This window comes from Calliopsis andreniformis, chromosome 12 (genome assembly GCF_051401765.1).
Source record: "Calliopsis andreniformis isolate RMS-2024a chromosome 12, iyCalAndr_principal, whole genome shotgun sequence".
Classification (NCBI taxonomy): Eukaryota; Metazoa; Arthropoda; class Insecta; order Hymenoptera; family Andrenidae; genus Calliopsis; species Calliopsis andreniformis.
This window is the reverse complement of record NC_135073.1, coordinates 13568176-13586587: the sequence shown is the minus strand read 5'-3', so window position 1 is coordinate 13586587 and position 18412 is coordinate 13568176. Positions and strand designations below refer to the sequence as shown.

At 36.7% G+C, this 18412-nt stretch overlaps 3 protein-coding genes and 1 non-coding gene across 5 annotated transcripts; 2 read left to right on the top strand and 2 right to left on the bottom strand.

Moving 5' to 3' along the window:
• Positions 1 to 359: 359 nt before the first annotated feature.
• Inx2 (innexin 2) lies at positions 360 to 5377 on the bottom strand. Its single transcript, XM_076390024.1, has one exon. It carries the CDS (start codon positions 4876 to 4878, stop codon positions 3802 to 3804), a length of 1077 nt encoding a protein of 358 aa, XP_076246139.1. The 5' UTR covers positions 4879 to 5377; the 3' UTR covers positions 360 to 3801.
• A 2191-nt stretch (positions 5378 to 7568) lies between these two features.
• On the top strand, positions 7569 to 7641 carry Trnar-acg (transfer RNA arginine (anticodon ACG)). Its single transcript has one exon. It is a non-coding gene; the product is annotated as a tRNA-Arg (tRNA).
• Positions 7642 to 11643: 4002 nt separating this feature from the next.
• Kfase (kynurenine formamidase) lies at positions 11644 to 13724 on the top strand. Its single transcript, XM_076390029.1, has 8 exons — positions 11644 to 12091; positions 12158 to 12248; positions 12324 to 12425; positions 12714 to 12848; positions 12922 to 13000; positions 13079 to 13270; positions 13341 to 13476; positions 13551 to 13724. Exons 1-8 carry the CDS (start codon positions 12080 to 12082, stop codon positions 13683 to 13685), a joined length of 882 nt encoding a protein of 293 aa, XP_076246144.1. The 5' UTR covers positions 11644 to 12079; the 3' UTR covers positions 13686 to 13724.
• Positions 13725 to 13759: 35 nt separating this feature from the next.
• On the bottom strand, positions 13760 to 17939 carry Daxx (Daxx-like protein). Of its 2 annotated transcripts, none has more exons than XM_076390019.1 (5): positions 17660 to 17939; positions 16728 to 16857; positions 15443 to 16556; positions 14695 to 15369; positions 13760 to 14594 (listed from the first exon to the last, which is right to left on the bottom strand). In XM_076390019.1, exons 2-5 carry the CDS (start codon positions 16785 to 16787, stop codon positions 13966 to 13968), a joined length of 2478 nt encoding a protein of 825 aa, XP_076246134.1. In that variant the 5' UTR covers positions 16788 to 16857; positions 17660 to 17939; the 3' UTR covers positions 13760 to 13965. The 2 variants fall into 2 exon arrangements, with proteins under 2 accessions (XP_076246134.1, XP_076246133.1); XM_076390018.1 differs by lacking the exon at positions 17660 to 17939 and adding an exon at positions 16951 to 17204.
• Positions 17940 to 18412: the final 473 nt, after the last annotated feature.

Genomic DNA, 18412 nt, shown 5'->3' with positions numbered 1-18412 from the left:
GTATGAAAAGATTAATTTCAACTGACCCATAATCAGAGATACTGAAACACCTTGTACAGAACTGCACATAATCCTATCAAGGCAATTTATTTATCGCGATTACCTGCGAATTTAGACTGAATAATTTTTAACTCGATATTTTTAGAGCATCAGGGGTTCTCAACCTTGACTACGTCGCTTTTAATTTACGATAGATACATTTATAAAACCAGTTTCGTATCGACTGTTAACCAACACTATTGATATTTCCCTCCCACGATTTTCACCCACGAATCCAAGGAGACTTATAATACGAATTTAATGGGAGTCAAGGTGATCATGGACAGGAGTACAGAAGGGAAATCGTAACAAAGATCCGATTACTCGCTGACAGATTTATTTTCATCGTTCAATACTTTCATAAAGGACATCGTTCGTACGAAAATATAGAATATACGTGGGGAGGGCAGTATTGTCGATCGTCGGGCAAGGACGACGGAGGCGTAATTAGCGAATCGAACTCTGTGCGTGTAATACTGCATTCGATTGTTCGGCGTCCTCGTACCGTTCGAAAAATTGTCGTTTCTAACGCTTTTGTCTTCGATAATATGCTACGCGTATCAACGAGCAAAGAAGAGGGTTATCGATACAGGGCAAAAAATAACGTACAAGTGTCACTGCTAATAATCAATTATCACACGTTCCAGCAATTCTCATCTAGCTGGATCGTTATAATTATACATATATATATTTTTCTGTCTCTCTCTCTCTATATATATATATATTTATATATATCTTTCTTCGATATCTCTTATCGCTCCTACAAGCGCGAGAAGGCACGTACACACTAAACACACACACACTGTGTGTACGGCGCTCAACAATCTTGCGTATATTAGAATAATAATAATTATTAATAATAATAATAATAATAATAATAATAATAATAATAATATTAATAATATTCTTCCTACGTTCGGTATGGGAAATAATTAATTAGAACAATGCACCGATAGAATACGCTATCACTATCTACGGTTACAGTTCATAATTTCGCTAGGATTATTTCTTGATATGCATACGTACAAAAATAGGCACTTTCTCTCTCTCTCTCTCTCTTTCTTTCTTTCATTAGACTTATTTTTAAACTTCATAGCCCGTAGGATACGCTTTTTGACGATAGGTATTCGACGGTTAAATGGAAATCGTAAAATATACATATAATAATTCTGGCATGCGAAATCGTTACGACTAACTACATCGTTTTGATTCCTCCACTTCCGGCGGATCCTTCTTACTAGCTGGAACAAAAAGCTTCCACGGGGGCGTTAAGGTCGAGGCTATTCCTCGATATCTATTACAAGACTGCGAATTTTTATGCAATTTCATAATTTGAGAAACACAATTAAAGGAATGGAACTTAAACAAAAATTTGCTTCATTTTTCAGATGCTATAATTTGTAGTCTATTTCTTATATTTTTCAGTATAATCCTGTAACCTTTCATACATTTTAAATTTCCATAAGCGCATAAAAATTCGTTGTCTATCTATTACTATTACAACACACACGATAATTGAAACAAAATATGATATATAGAAAAGGAAAGAAAAAAAGGTATAAGGCAAAAGAATATTGGAGCAAGGAACACGAAGTGTCTGTATAGGTTATTATGCAAAATGGCGCGAAGCGGAAGAAGGAAGATACAACAGAAAATGATCATCTGGGCAGAGTTTCTTCCATGGTCTATTCACGTGTTACGATATATAATCCTAAGTAGTTACAAAATATATGAAATCACGATGATACGGAGTGTCTCGATTACATTGGCAGTCTTACTTTGAGCATGATTCCCTCGCGATTATAACAATGGCGTCGACGTTTCTCTCTCGTACAAATTCTTATCCCTAAGCGATTCTTGTCTTTTTTTCCCTTTAGTCTCTTCGTTTCTTTACGAATTTTCCTGGTTTAACGATCTCGCGGGACGGCTGCACGACGTTGGTCATAATTGAACTGTGAATTTTTATGCAAGTTTTTACGAACACAACTCTGGAAAAATGAAACTCAAATCGAAATTCATTTCACTCTTGTAACACTGTAATTTGTGCTTTACCTTTTATGTTCTTGCATATTACATGTAACTGTATTTGTAATTATAAAATTTCCACAGATGCATGAAGATCCACAGTTTAGTCACAACAACAAAATATGATTTATCAAAATTTGCCGCTGAAGAGTACAATATCGCGAACCCAGGGGGTTTAGAAAGAGATTTCTAAGCAATTGACGATTTTTGTTCTTCCGTTTCTTGGTCCCACGGTTTATCTATACGTATGCCTTAAAAAATGCGAAAATACGCTCACAGTAAAGAGAATTTATGGTGTCCTATTTTATTTTTCTCTCTCTCTCTCTCTCGCACACACACACTCTACTCACTCATTCATTCTCTCTCTTTCCTCTTTCTCCTGTTTCGTTTATTTCACTCTATACACTCTATATAATAATATATATAATAAATTTATATTTTCTATTGCGTAAGACGGTCTACAATATACAAAATGCACTCCTACGTCTATGCAATCGGAGAAAAGGGAGAATTACTGGTTCAGACGGTGGAAGTTGCATTTCGCGGGTGTTCGAAACTTGATCGCGAAGGTAAAAAAAAAAAAGAGGTCAATTTACGAGGCGATACGCTTGACCCGCCGCTGGCAGTCTTCGCGGATTCCTTCGCGTACAGTCAAAACGTCGAAGTACAATTTCTGTGGTTGTAAAACAAAACAACATGAGTTACACCCTCATGTATTTAAAAAAAAAAAAAAAATAATATCAGCAAAATAATTTACTATTTTTCTAATGAATTATTCTTTCTGTATTGATTCGTAATTTATTATATTCCACTTTTTCAAGGAAAAAGTTCCTTTAATTGAATCTCAAATATTTAAAAATACAAATTTCTTGAAACTGCGACTTATGAAGTCTTATTTTACAGCTACAGATTTGATGTAATTAGAAACATACAGGAAATGCATTAGGAAATTAAAATGGTCAAAGGAAAGCATGTACGTCCCTCTTCGTTTTATCACACGATCAAAAGTCTATGAAAAGAGACCCCCGAAAGGTGTTCGGAGGAACTTAATACTTAAGCTCTTTCACAGATGTCTCCTCGTCGGTAGCTTGCGCCAACGCTGCCAGATTTGAGAGATATCAGAGAAGGAATCCTTTTATTTCTTTCCCTCTGATTTATTGCCGCCGAAGTTACCGGCGCGTTACAAAAATAAAAGACAACGATCAGTCACGCTGCCCGCTTTCTTGTTCCACGAAAATATCTCGGAATAAGACACGCATTTTCGGCAACAATTCCTCTCTCTTTCTCTCTCGCGAAGGCATTCGATATTGAAAAATAAACTAGAAAATAGAGTACAACTCGTGGAATAGATTTCGAAACCTAAAGGTACTAGAAGAAACATTAAAACGAGGCCAAAAACAGCAGCGATACGAACAGGAATGATTATTCGTAGACTAACTTAAAAAAAAAAAAAAGAAAATACAGTAAAGAAAATATCAATTTTCTCATCGATATTGCCCCATAGTTTCGTCCTCTTCGAGAAGCAATCTTCCTCAGAAATTTCCTCGTATAAAATACGTGCGCCTAGAGGGCGCCACAGTCGCCCGAATGAAATCACCCCCTCCTCGATCTTCGAAACGCCGCACGCATTCAAGGATGCAAGGATCGAAGAAAAACGCAAGCAGAGGAGAAAGGACGAAAAGAGAAAAATGCGGGGGAAAAAAGAGAAATGAATTTAACCGAGGAAAAGAAAAGAAACTAAACGGACTCTTTGCCCTGCAGCTTCGTAGCGAGGTCCGCGACCAACTGCTTGTACACCAACGGGTCTATATTCTTTCCTAGTTGATACAAAACAAACCAGTCGCCGATCTGGCACTTCTCGGCGATCATCTCGATGTGCTCCTGGGGCGAGAGACGCGAGCGCGCGCGCAGCAGCACCAAACGGAGTTTGGGACCAGCGACGACCGCGGCGCGATACGCCAGCGTCAGGCCGCTCAACACCGACAGGATGATGAACCAGAACCAGAGGAACACATAGATCTTCTCGTTGACGATGTTCAGGGGTAGCACGCACAGCCCGTCGAACTTTTGTACCGTTCCAGACGCACCATATTTGTGGAAGGTGCACTTGGTGACCTTCGGGAACACCCGGGACATGGGGTCGATCCTCTCCTCCGGCTCCATCTCCGTGAACTTGACCACGTCTGACCCGTACGTCGTGAACTCACCGTCTAGGAAGAAGTCCATGAAGTAGATCTGCCCGACCACGTTGACGAAGTTGAGCACCTCGCAGAAGAAGAACCTGAACGCGTAGAAGTTCTGCGTGTGCAGGTTCGTGGCGAAGTAGTCGACCAGCAGCTTCCTTCTCTCAGCTTTGCAGTCCTCGCTGAGCACAGGGCAATTCAGATCCAGTACCAGCATCTTGATCCTTCCACCCTCCCAGGTTTTCCACAGGTACCGAGGAACGTAGAACAATATCGCCTGGAAGAACAGCGTGAAGCACACCCACTGATAATATTTATGGTACTTGATCTCATCCTGGCCCTCGACGTGGGCCGCAACGCCGGGTTGCACCAGGTCCTTGCCCACGATACCAGTTCTGTCTGGGATCGTGAACGTCGAGTAGATCCAGCAGTAGGTATCCATCACGTGCAATGGTATTTCGTCGACGATGCAATCTATGGGGTCGCCTATGTATTGTCTGGAGGTAACCAGTAGGGAGAACGCGATTAGTATGATGACGGTGGCTTTGTAGTGCAGGCGGAACACATTGTTGTCGATGCAGACTGCGTCGAGCTTGAGCAGCCCCTTTACCGAGCCGAATACGTCGAACATTGTTCCTGTTTAGGTATTTTCTGGCTTCTCAAATCAGAGTCGTGCCCTGCGGCAACAGTCGGGGGTCAACGGTTCGGCGCGACGTGACGCCGCGCGTCAAGAAGCGTCTATGGGGCCCCTTGGACGCGATAACGAAGCTATCGAGGGGTCTCGTTTATCACAGCGACCACCGGCTCGCAGGTGAATCCCTTCGCCTCCACAGTCACAACAGAGATTTCCGTTCCGAATTCCCGAGAGCACGTGCGTCCCGTTCCGATCGTTCCGTGGTCACTGCGCGCGCGAACACAGGCGTATCGCAGCCAAGCGTCACCGAGAGCGGCTCTGTCGTAATGGCTGCGCTCAGAAACGCTGCACGACACGAGCACGCGAGGACATGCCGTTCCACGAGCGCTTTTCTTCCCTTTTACTTCGCTCTCTTTCTAGCCACCGCGCTCCGTCGCCTAGCCTCGTCTCGCTTCCTCCCCCACGCCCGTCTTTTTCACTCTGTCTCGCTTCTGGGTCGTACACACCAACCCGCTAGAGGACGGAGAACTATATGACCGTTTTGCTTCTGTCGTACAACCGAGATTCTCCTATCCCCACTCCTGCAACCACCACCCGAGGAATCTCGTCCCTCTCGGTCCCTCTAACGGAGAACCTAACCCCACTTTCAGCCGCGTCGGACGCCGATCACGGTTACTTCTGCGATGCTCGGGACCGCTCGGCCCGACTCGGACGCGCTCGGTTCAGGTCTCCCTCGGACTCGGCGCGCACGCGCGGAAGGGCATGGGAACTCGGGCCTTCTTTCTTGACGTCTGCTAGTGGTGGACAAATTTTTCTGTGGAAGAACTTTTGGATGCGGATGAGAGGTTAACCTTTAACTGATATGGTGGTAGTATTATAACATAACGTGGTGAAATTGCTACTATTCTTTTGTCTGAAGTAATTAATCGTAGTTCAGGAGAAATTCAGGTTTTTATATTACTGTAAGTTCACTATACCAGTTAAGGGTTAATTTGGATTTGGGGACATTGCTGCGATGTTTGAAAAGAATTTTGTCGATGAAATGACTGTTTTGTCTTGACGGGATTTTTGTGCTTGATTTGGAATACAGTTTTTTATACTTACGTTTGATGTTTGGAGTTGGCTCGTTTTGGAGTACTTCTGAGAGCAGAATTCTCTATTTTCTTTTTTGGGGGCTTTTATAAGTTGAATGAATTTGATTTGTTTGTTTGGGTTGGGTTATTGTTAATCTGAGTTCTCAGGTTCTTTAAACGTAAGCATAAAGGTAAATCACCTAACCTCTTTCTATGAATAATTGAGAATCCTTTGCCTATGTAATTACTAAATGAATTTGACGAAAAAGTGATTAGTCAAAATACACTAACTTTCCTTTATATGTCATCAGTTTTTGTTTAAAAGAAAGCTTGTGGTTTCTTGAATTTCTTGACTCTTCCGTGAACAATTTAAGATTTTAATATAGTTTCGAAACAAGACAATTTTGATAATTGATAATTATAGTTTACTTCTTTACCGATGATTGTAACCTAGTTATTTAATCACGTATGATTAAACGTGTGGTTAATATTCATTACAGTTTATTTCAAGTTTTAAGTACGTATTTACATCGTCAAATATTTAAAAGAAAATCTAATGTTGAATATAATTTTCTACATGTATCTTACAATGAAACAAACAATAAAGTGGAATCTCGATTAGAAAGGAGGATAACAGAAAATACGGTTGAAACGAGTTAAATGAACAATGGTACACAATATATTGTATGAACCACGTGCTCGTATTACAAATGCCAAGCTTGGCATATTGTTTCGCACCTAGAATTGTATTCTATTTTATATGGTCACTACAGTGAATGACAATCATTGACAATAAATTAGTATCTTCCATAGATTTTTATTAAAACTGTTTGCTCGAGAATAATTACTTTATCAATAATATATACTAAATTTTTGAAAAGAACTTTCATCAATAGCTCAGCAATTTAAACTAATATCAATTATTACCGCTATTAAGTTCAGAGACACTCTCCATAAATAATTAAAATTTCAATATCACAGTATATTATTAAAAAATCATTAATTGTGTTAGAGAGTTACTCTACTTCTTACGAGTATTAAGAATTTAGAAATGCGACACCGCAAAGGCGTTAAGTTACACACCGTGTGTTATTCGTATCGCGACACATCTGCAACGCCAGATACATTACGAGTCGTTATTCGAATCCATTTCGTTACTCTGCAATTATATATCAATAGAAGTTTATACGGTGTTGCATATCTATTTAAAGCGTTCGATTAATTAATTTCGCTGGATCATGTTCTTATCTCGCGACCGAAGACGTCGATAATAACACGAACTCTATTTTCATCCTGACAGAAGTATTTCCATATCGATGTCTCCAGAACTAATCTTGAAATCGGAATTCGAGATAAACGTGCGTAGAAAACGAAACGAGAAACAAATCAATATCATTGTCCCCCATAGTGGCTTACTTCTTGTTACGCGATATTACACCAGATTGTGCTGTATCAAGTGTCGATAATATTACGCGTGGTCGTGCTTGGTTCATTGACTATTTGACGTTTCATAACGTTTCTTTCAGGTTGGAGAACATTCTGGGGGATGATCTTCGAGTTACATTTAACGATGCAATATTCTCATACGAATACGTGAGAGTAGTATCCAAGGTCGGTCCTGTGGCGCAACGGATAACGCGTCTGACTACGGATCAGAAGATTCCAGGTTCGAATCCTGGCAGGATCGAAAGTATATTTTTTTTCTCGAAATCTTCTCAAATCTTATATTTCGATGTCATAACAGTAGTACAAAATATCAATTACTCGTATTTAACCCTTTAGATTCTGAATTATGATACTGCTATTTCGTTTATTGTATTTTTAAGTCCATAGAAGTGCAGCCTCATTTAATCGAATTTTGAGCAAATCAATGGCCTATAATTCAGTTTTGTCATTATTTCATGTGTTAGTAAGAGTACAATAAGACTAAAAGTAAAACTCGAATCAAGGTTTAATGAGATTCTAACGAAATTTAAAATGTCAGGCGTTGAAAAATCCAAGTTGCTGACTAACATCCTCGCTTACTCACGTTTCTCGTGAGAATACATACATTCACCCTACAGCTATGCATACTTTTAAGGATCGTTCACACTGTTCGGTGGCAGGAGTGGACAGGGAAGGAACTGGTTCGACAGGCGGGAATATTTCGTCCAACGAAAATACCTTAACCACGTCTTCGGGCTTCTCTAGCAAATAAACGAAAAGGAACCGAGGGCACTCTGTCCAGGCACCGTTCGAGCCCCCTCTTCAACAGGGAACATTTTGTCCTGTCGCTGTGGCATTTGAGCGATGCGTTTCTGACTTGGTGAAATTTGATTTGAAAGAAAAATTAGCCTGACGCTTTATACAAATTTATAGAAATATGAATTTCCATATTCCTGTGCAATATTTAACAAAATCATAGAAATCTGTCCCGTTCTGATGTGAGTCCCATTTCACACAGTCTTTCCTTAAATACTGATTGTTTTTGCGTCTTTCTGGATTTTTGAAATCATTCCTCAGCTTCTAGTAGCTATTAAAAGTAAATCTCAATATTTGTAAGAATAATCGTTTCTCAAATATTTGATTAAAACAATGCCCAAACCCGTGTTCGAACCATCTGGTAGATCAAAATATTCTCCAGTAAAGAAAACGAAACCATTGCTGACCAAGTCGAAAAGTATGAATCGCCCTTTGCCAGCACTTTCTCTCGTTACTTCACCCGGTCGAAAATGTTTCTGGGCAAGTCGGGGAAAGGAACACGCATTGGCATTATGCATCGTGGGATTCCTCGCGTCCACGTCTCACGCCTACGATGGTAGAATACGTGCACAGCTCTGAAGTAGCATCTTGTTGACGATTAGCGGTAGGTCTCGCACTATAAATAGCGATTCTGAATTTCGCCTAAGGTTACACGTGTATATAAAAAGGTATCTACTTAACTACGTGGAAATTAATTGGAAGCGAGCGTAGTCGGTGGGTCAAATGAATTAACCCAGTATGCAGCCCAGAACCGGTTGCAACGTCATGTAAACTGAGAAGGTCCATCAAGGCGAGGATGCTCGCGAGAAACATGAAATTGACGAAATCGTTCTACTCTTACGTACGCCTTTGTCGGCTAAAATCGTTGCTGGTTTATTTGAGTAATGCGATCGCGCAGTTCGTTTTCTCATTGGGGATTGTTAAACAGTTAATCTGTTGTGTCTGTATGTGACGAGTATACTCGTCATGAGGAAATGGCAATCTTTTGTTATGACGAGTAGATTTGTCATGAAGAAATGGAAATTTGTTGTGACGCGTATACTCGTCATGAAATAAGTAAACACACTTTTAAAATAGAGCTACACAGCTGACAGGTTAATAGGGATAAGCTATGCTCTGCGCACGTGTGAATGAGTCTGTGAATCAGTGTATGCGACGTTCTTTGTATTTATTATTTAATAGGTGTATGTACAGGGCGAATAAGAATGAGTCCAATGTTCTGAAATTTCGAGCTTTAATTATGCCATTTTATTGTACTCGAAGAAAAGCATTTTGAAAATTTAATTCATTAAATTTACACTTTTTTCGAACTGGAATACATGAAAAGTTTTTGGTTCGTTTCTGCTCACCCTGTGTGTTAAATTAATAAGCATATCTACGTGTATATGAATAATTGTTAATTACTAGGTATAGACATTTATTCAGATGTATATTTAACATAGTACAGTTGAATATTCATACTAAAATAACACCTGACATGACTTTTAATGCTATAATTACTAATAATTACATAATTCGTAGAAGTCTATTTAGTTTTATCATTGTACAAGAAATTTGCAAGTAAAATTGATAAAACTGATCAATAGTTACCGTTCATATCACGTAAGAAGTATCAAATATTCACAACAGATGGCAGCTCAGTGACGTTATTCTATTTCCATAAACTTTCGAACATTTACGTACCTTCATTTACATAATATAATGTATGTTTCTTTATTTACAATAATAGCGTACGTAACAATTATATATTCATTGAAAATTTAGGATTCTCTGTAAACTAGAATACATATTCACAATTCGAAAGCTACAATAACTTGAGTCTACTTAATTAGACTTATCCAATATTACTCAGGCTTCATATATGTATCTAAAAAATTGCTGAAATTACCATAGAATGAAAAGTGAAGAGACACAAGGAAAAGAAAAGGAGTTTCGAAAAGGGAGTTTTATGGTATCATAAATACATGTTCCTCAAGGCCTTAATGGATGACTAACGTTTGCTTCAGAGTGGTGAAAGGACTTAGAAGTTAATAAAGAACATACAGCCAGACGTTCTATTTTACATACATATGTAGAGGGGTTCCACTTAGCGAGGTCTCTTGACAGCGAAATATCCCTCGAACCGACGGATTTTTGACTGGAATAGGCTTCTCTTACCTGTGGTCTGCGGTTAGGCATCGACGACGTGGCGCGATACTCGATACATCAGCTGCTGCAAGCTTACCTGTGACTTCTCCATAGAGAATGGCGCGTGTTACGGAGGAGTGGGGGGAAGAAAGAAAGGGACCGGTTTTTCTGGTTTTCAATATCTGCCAACCCCTCGCGCGGCTCATTCTCTCGCTATCTTCTTTTCCGTGCAATAGGATGTGTAGACACATCTCGAATCAAATACAGTGAGTCACGAAAGTATTCGTACTCCCTCAACCGCTGTCTTCAAACGATTGCCGTTTCCAGGAGAGAAATGTTAAGCTGCGTATAGACTGGGATGCAGTCGCTGGGAGCATTGTGTCCCGATTTCTGAAAGCTAAACGATTGCATCTGTACAGTTATTCGACTATTGGGAAACTTTCCAGCGATTGTTTCCTCTTGTGTTTTAAAGTTGCAAATGATTCTTGGTTATTAGCTATTGAAGATTATTTGAATCCTCCATCAGCAACCTTATTTTCATTGAAACCATTTGCAAACTAAGTCCATGCATTTGTTGTGCGTTTTAGTAGTCTAAAAAATCCAAAAAGATACTTAAATACTTTTCGAAGTTTCTGCAATAGTTTTTGTTGCTATGTATTACCTTAGTTTTTTTTAAATAAAGCAGGAGAAAATTCAGAAACAAAAATGATCTGGGTCATAAAGGACCCAGACTGCAAACGATTCTTTTACTAAAAATTATCTTTTAGTAATAATTTGATTCTATGAGAGTTTTCCTTGTCTACAGGAATGTACTTACATACAGTAATAACAATTTACATTCTCTCGACTCAGGTTAATCCTTTGACAGTCTCGTAAAATCTCAAGGCTAAACTATAATACTTTCCTTCTAGATTGTAAATCGAAGATAATAGACAAGGAGATAAAGAAAACTAGAAAAATCCCAGCATGCTCTTGTAACCTTAACCTTTAATTACCCGCGTGAAATCCTAATGATCTTTTACTGGATTAATTTAAATTCTTAGATTCCTCTACTGAGATGTTTTACTATCTCTGCTATTTAATTAAGGGATAAATATTAAATACAAGTATACTAAATTCTTTTCAACGCAAAATTAATGTTTCTACTAATTTTACTAGATACATAACTTCGTCATCGGTATCAGAACAAGGTTACTTTATTTGCATTTTCCATATATGTACTGATACATAATACATGCACTAATTTACTTTCTTACGCACAAGTATTTAACAGCAAATAGCTGATAAAATGCATCGAGAAGGGTACAGTGAATTTTTAAGATCGAAATATTTAATTAACTATCTTGCAAAAATCTGAACTATATTCCTCGTCTTTCAAGTTAAAAAAAATGACAAGTACAAATTTGAAAAACAAAAAAGAAACAGAAAAAAGCAGAGTACTGAAGCCTGTAAATAGAAGAGACAGGCTTGGCTACTTGCATTCACCCGTGACATGTAACGGTGGCGCGATCTATAAAGTCATTGCTTGAGAATCGTGTGATTTGAATAACATAATTTAAAGCAGAGCCAAGTGTAGACAGTGTAAACTGGAAAAACTTCGAAGTCCACTATTCTCCACATTTCTTTTTTAAATTTCACGAAAACGGTGTTTATCAGAAGGACATGCTGATAGCGAAGAAAACTTTACTTGCATTATCCAAGGCGCTATCGTAATTAGTTTCATTGACTTACGAGCTTTGTGCGTTTATCGATTAAAAATGTCTATCTCGGTACGTTACGCTGTAATTACTCGTCTGTTTTATTAAATTAAATGTTGTACCTACACTTTCTTGCAGGAGCATGAGAAGAATTACACTCCGAGCTGCTGGAGCAAACGATACGAAAGTGTGCAATTGTTGGAGCACTATTTTAAATTCGCTGCAGAAGGTAATTAATAATTTTAAAAAAGTACTTTACCGTTACGACTCATATGAGGTATTAAAAGAAATCTTTTAATTGTAGTTACAAGGAACGCTCGTAGAAACCTAAAATGTGATCTCAAGATTCCCTACGACACCACGAATCGAAGCTATTACGACGTTTATGGAACTGATTTACCCAAAGGTATAAACGTGCACATTTTCATTTGTAAAACTTTATAAAGTAATTAATTAGTCGACTTGTTACAACGTACGATGGGAGCTAAGCCCTTCAGCTATACGCGCCATATTGCTTTTATAGAGTGCATAAAGAGATTAAAAAGTGCATTGACTATATTTAACACATAAAAGTTACTCGAGATATCTGATCAATGAAGATTGATAAAGCAAATACTTGAAATTTTTATTGTGCCTTTTGTTTTGTAAAATTACTTTCCATAACTCTGTATTAATTTTCTAAAATGTATTTCAGATGCTCCTGTATTTGTATTTATTCATGGGGGATACTGGCAAGAAGGTAGCCCAGACATATCTGCGTTTGCAGCGCCTGTATTCATCGCCAAGGGAATTAAAGTTATAGTTGTTGGCTATGATTTATGTCCTGATGGTAAATTCCCTGTCTCTTTTATTTCTAGTTAATAATCTCAGGATCTCATTAATTAATTAATATTATGTTTCAGTCAGACTTGGGGACATAGTGTCAAAGATAAAGAAAGCAGTCGAACAGATACTGTCATCCGCTTCCACTAATGGAAGTCGGTATGTTTCTCCTTATTAATATATAAATCTCGTTCAATTGATCTTTAATTTAATTATACAATTAATGTTTCAATATAGAGCTGTTTGGATTGCTGGACATAGCGCTGGTGCACATTTAGCTGCTAGTCTTTTGTACGATAAGTCATGGCTTGATAAAATGGCGGAAAAACGTTTCTTGGATTTGATAAAAGGTGTCGTTCTAATTTGCGGCATTTATAATTTGAAACCTTTGCTTGATACTTCTTTCAATGATGCTTTACAGCTTTCACGGTAAATTCCTATATACTTCCCCTAATTAGTATTTACGTATGCGTAATTTCATGAATTTATGTGATTTCAGAGATGAAATCGAAGCCTACAGTTTTAATGCTATTGATACCAAAAACCATAAAAGTATTCAATCATTAAAAGTCATCGTGACTATGGGAGAATGTGATTCGCCAATATTCATCAATGAATCACGAGAATGTGCTCAGGTTCTAAACAAAAATTTTTACGTTCAATTTTGGTAAACAAAAGTGTTTAATATTCTGCTTTTTTTTTATTTCAGAAACTCATAACGATAGTTGATAACGTTCAGTACCTTTTACTTCGAGAAAATATCGATCACTTCAATATTGTAGAGAAATTTACAGACACAAAATTTATTTTAACAAAGATATTACTGAATGATATATGCGAATAACAGGGATAAAGCCGTGAAATAATACGAAGATACGTAATTTGAAGGAGAACCATTTATAAATAATATTCCACATATAAAAATCGTATATATATTTTAGTATTCGTAAAAAATTTACTAAGTATAGCATTTATTAATGTAATAATACAGAGGGATTAAATTACAAGTAGTCTGTAAAAAAATTATTACGCTTATCCTATTCGAAAGTGATTGGTCACCTTTCAGCTTGTAACGGCTTTGCATAACAATGATCAAGACAAACAGCTAGCAATTCTTCTACACATCATTTCGGTTTAGACGGCTGTAATGTATTCCCCTTTTGATTTTTGGTCAACAATGCGTTTGGATTGACTGAAATCACCTGTACAGGTTTACTGCCGTATTGTTTTATCTCCCGGTTTTTCGTTTGATTGGTGGCGTTCTTTTGAAGATTAAGAGATGTACCAGACGTTACAACCGCGATCGAAGGTTTGTTTACCTCTACTGCCTTTTTCACAGGTATTATATACACATTGTTCTGAGATTTTACAATGTTACGTCCGTCTATGTTCCGAGGGTTCAGTCTCACATAATTATTCGTAATGTTCTTTACGTTAATTACACTTTTACCTGCTGGTATTACTACCGTATTTTGTCTACGCCTCACGAGCGGAACTATTTTCTGTCCAATTTGAATCGTCATACGTTGAGAAACTTCAGTTTCATTCGACGCTTCAGTCGTAAGGTCTATAATACCGTTGTTGTTCAACGTTTGCGATGCAGTTTTGTTTACGTCCGACTTGTCTCCTTTTTCTAGTGTATCTTCCCATGTCGTAGGTGGTTTAGCGAAGGACCGTACTCGTAGTAGTGGTTTTTCTTCTTCTAATGGTTTATCATCCGTCGATTCTTCATTGACACCATTAGATTCATCTTCTACAACACATATACACACAGATAATAAAATCTAAATGCATCTTTCTTACTTCTCGGGTAATTAAATCTTTTTTCAGTGACTTTATATTCATACACTAACCTCGTTCTTCATCTATCGGGTCTTTATCTACCTTCGGTTTTTCAAGCACTTCGCTAGACGATATTGCATTCGATGAAGCATCAGGTAATTGTGTTGAATCTATCTCTTCTGTAGGTTCTGACTTAGAGTTATTCTCGCAATCAGAAGTGCCCGCAACGTCATTAGCATCTGTCGTATTCGAGCTATCTTCTTTATCTTCCAATTTATCATTTACATCTATCTCGTGTATCGTTTCTGACTCTACAGTTTCAGTAACAATTTCTGTGCTAGACTTAACATCCGTTTCTATTTTACTTTTACCGCTATCACTCTCATCTATGCAATCATCATCCTCGACCATACTTAAACTTGTATTAACAATATCGTCGTCGGTGCTAATGTCTTGGTCATTTTCTAAACTATCCTCTTCATTTTCGTCATTCTCTGTCGAAGTTGTCTCTTCATTCTCGAGATCTCTACCCCTCATTTCTTCTTGCTTTTTAACGTATTCATCAAATATATTTGCCAATCGTTTTTCACCTTCTTGTTTGTTCTGTACTAATTTGTCAGCTAGTTGTGCGTCCTTTAGTGCAGGATCATCATCTTCACTATCTAGATACAAAGAAAATGTATCCCAATAGTCGGTTTGTCGAGAACGTTGTAAATGCTCCCCCAATTCAAGAAATGTATTTTTTGCTGTAAAAAAGAAATATGTATTTAGTTTGACGAAAACTTGACGAATAGCGAAAGTTCTATCATAACAACTTACCAATTTGTTGTATTTTTTTATCATCCAGCCCCAAATTATGGGATACGTTGCAAGCTGTGATGCATTCTACAATATCTCTATAATCTGGAAAGATTATTGCATCCACGAAAGAACCAATTCTCTTAAGTTTATTTCTTTTAGATATTTTAGAATTAATAAAGCTTGTAATAGCATGATCAACCGCAACAATTCCAGTTGTACTAAAGTGCTTTGGTCTTAAGTATTGTCGCCCTGCGTCGGAATTTTCGCCCGTATACTCGCAATATTTATTATAAAGTTCCACCATTCGATGCTTAAACTTTTCTAATTTAATATAATTACTATTATTTTCATCGTCAAAATCTATCTCTGCTTTTTCCAGATTACTAATATATCTTCTACACCTATCCATTGCCCCTAGTATCTTATCAATCTTTTCTTGGATAGTACTGTTTCTCTCCTCCGCTTCTTCGTTACCTTTGTTTGCTTCAGTGTTTTCATTTCCAGATGCTGCACTGGATTTACCTACATCATTATTGTTATTTTTATTTGAAGTACGATTTCTGTCATTTAATAAAGTTGACATTCCCCTACAGCGATTTTTCATTTCATTCATTACATCTACTATGTGCGTGTACAGGTTTTTATTGTTCATAATCTCGTTTCTTTTTTCATTTAAAAAGTTAGTAAATGCTTCTGAATTTACATATGTTGCATCTAGTTGTTCATAACGTCTTTTCAACTTGTTAACAATAAGATTCATATCTTCTGAACGATCTTTTTGTAAACACAAACTTATGAACATAGGAAATGTGTCCTCCATAGGAGAAAATGTTTTCTTCTCCTTTACAACTAATTGAGGCTTCACTACTTTTTCTTTTCCTTCAATTTCATGGTTATTCACAGACTCACTGATATCCTTCTCTATATCAGATATCTCAATATATTTTTCACCTATAAATACTTTTGCACTCTTTTCGGTTCCAACACTATCATCACTATACACTTCAGATATTTTTCGTTTTTGTCCATGTGTTTCTTGGTTGATTTTATTTATAACAACTTCCATCTTGACTTCAGAAACACAATAACTTTCTGGTTTAGCGGTAGACTTTTGTTTTTTGTCAGTTTTATTCTGTAAAAATTAGTAACGTAAATATTCCTTAGTTCTAGCATTTTCCAACCTATAGTACTCATACCTTACTAATTTGAAAAATCTAAATGAAATATAAATAGTTATTGAAGGTTTATGAACTACAGAATAATGCATTTGGATGCATTTTAGCGCAGTATAAAATACACAAACCTGTACTGTCTCATCATCATCATCATCAGATGAAATACAAATGACCTCATTTTTCTCCATGTTTGAGTTAATTTAATTGAAAAATAAATACGTATGACAAATTTCACGTTGAGAAATCTATTGACAAAACCTGTAAAATTGTTTTCATCAAAGAAAAAAAAAGTGAAACAAACAGTTACTGTAATTGTAGCTTCATTAAAAACATTTCAACATTAATACATACTAGCATATGTTTAAAAATAGTCATTAACATTCAGTTTAGAGTTTGTTGCTTTATTTATAGATAAATTCGGTGATTAATAAAGGCAGAATAAACTCGCTGAAATATATAACTGTTCCTACATGTTGATTTCCTTCGAAAAAGTTTTAACTTTCAGAGTCATATCAGAGAAACAATGATAATGCTCGTAGAGGTAACATAATTTGCAATAATAATTAACTTATTAATATGTTACCTTATACATGCGACTTTTATTGGAAAACCTCACTATTTGTTTTCGACAATTCGTCGGGACTCGGGACTATCTAGTGGGCCAAGGTAATAGAAACAGATAAAGATAATTTCCTCTATACGAAAGCTAATCATTGAGATAATTCTCTTTTAGAGGGATTAATTTAATACTTTCTATCATATTTTAAAGGAATGATATTTAGAAACAATATGATTTTACCTATGAAAATGTAACAGAATTCAATATGTTTGTATATCTTTTAATTATATCTCATTCTTCCATATCAAATTTTATCTAAGATAAATTTTAAATATTAACAGATCGTCATAGTGTTAAAAATCGAGATTTTATTTGTAGTTTTCTTCAGTTGGTATTATTAAAATACAAAATATAATTATTAACGCTACAATCTACATATTTATAGCAGGCATGCTCAAATCAACTCAATCATTTATTCGCCTTTAATTTACCAATACATACGTCCTGTGTTTTGTTTGAGTTTTTTAACAACAGAGGTGATTTCCCGTGACAATGGAAACGGAAGTCGGTAAACTTCAAAGGGCTCGCAAACTGGAACAGCGTTAGTGTAGGACCAATCCTAGGTTATGTTACTAGAAATCATGACAGAAGACAAGATATTTTTCCACCAATTGCACAACAAACACAGTCAGGTATATTTGATCGAAAAACAAATAAAACTAAAAAGTTTTCTGCTTCAAAAATCGTGTGATTTACGAACTTGAAGGAAAACCGTGGAAACTTAAGGATTCTGATCAACCTTACTGAGTCAGACTATTACGTGATAATGATCGCTGATGATGTGATGATCACCAATTGGATGCTCATGAACGTATATTTATAATTATTTAGTTATGATTGGGGGCTAATTTAGAAAATGATTAACAAATAATTGCCAAATGATTTCTGAAACAAGAAAAATTATAATTAAAAAGCGTATACAAATTCATGAATTTTATTTTAAGTAACCATCACTTAAAACTGGTGAGCTCAAACTTTCACTAGATGTTTTTTCTTAGAAAAACACCTAGTAATTTTTTTTCTTGAAGAACCCCTAGTAAATTTCGTCCTTGGAAAAACATCTAGTAAATATTTACGGTAATAACCTTTAGACGCGCATGTGCGTTGAAAATTTCGACTCGAAAATAGCCTGCGATTTTATAGAGGGCCTGTATGCGTCAGTGTCCATTTGTTGACTGACCTACAATTGTGGAG

Excerpts from the sequence above, each read along its gene's own strand:
- Inx2 (XM_076390024.1), bottom strand. The coding sequence starts at position 4,878 with ATGTTCGACGTATTCGGCTCGGTAAAGGGGCTGCTCAAGCTCGACGCA.
- Kfase (XM_076390029.1), top strand. Across the intron at positions 12,849-12,921 it reads CTATGATTTATGTCCTGATG|TCAGACTTGGGGACATAGTG; the intron begins GTAAATTCCCTG and ends ATTATGTTTCAG. Across the intron at positions 13,477-13,550 it reads AATCACGAGAATGTGCTCAG|AAACTCATAACGATAGTTGA; the intron begins GTTCTAAACAAA and ends TTTTTATTTCAG.
- Daxx (XM_076390019.1), bottom strand. The coding sequence starts at position 16,787 with ATGGAGAAAAATGAGGTCATTTGTATTTCATCTGATGATGATGATGAT. Across the intron at positions 15,370-15,442 it reads TAAAAAAATACAACAAATTG|CAAAAAATACATTTCTTGAA; the intron begins GTAAGTTGTTAT and ends TCTTTTTTACAG. Across the intron at positions 14,595-14,694 it reads CCCGATAGATGAAGAACGAG|AAGATGAATCTAATGGTGTC; the intron begins GTTAGTGTATGA and ends TATGTGTTGTAG.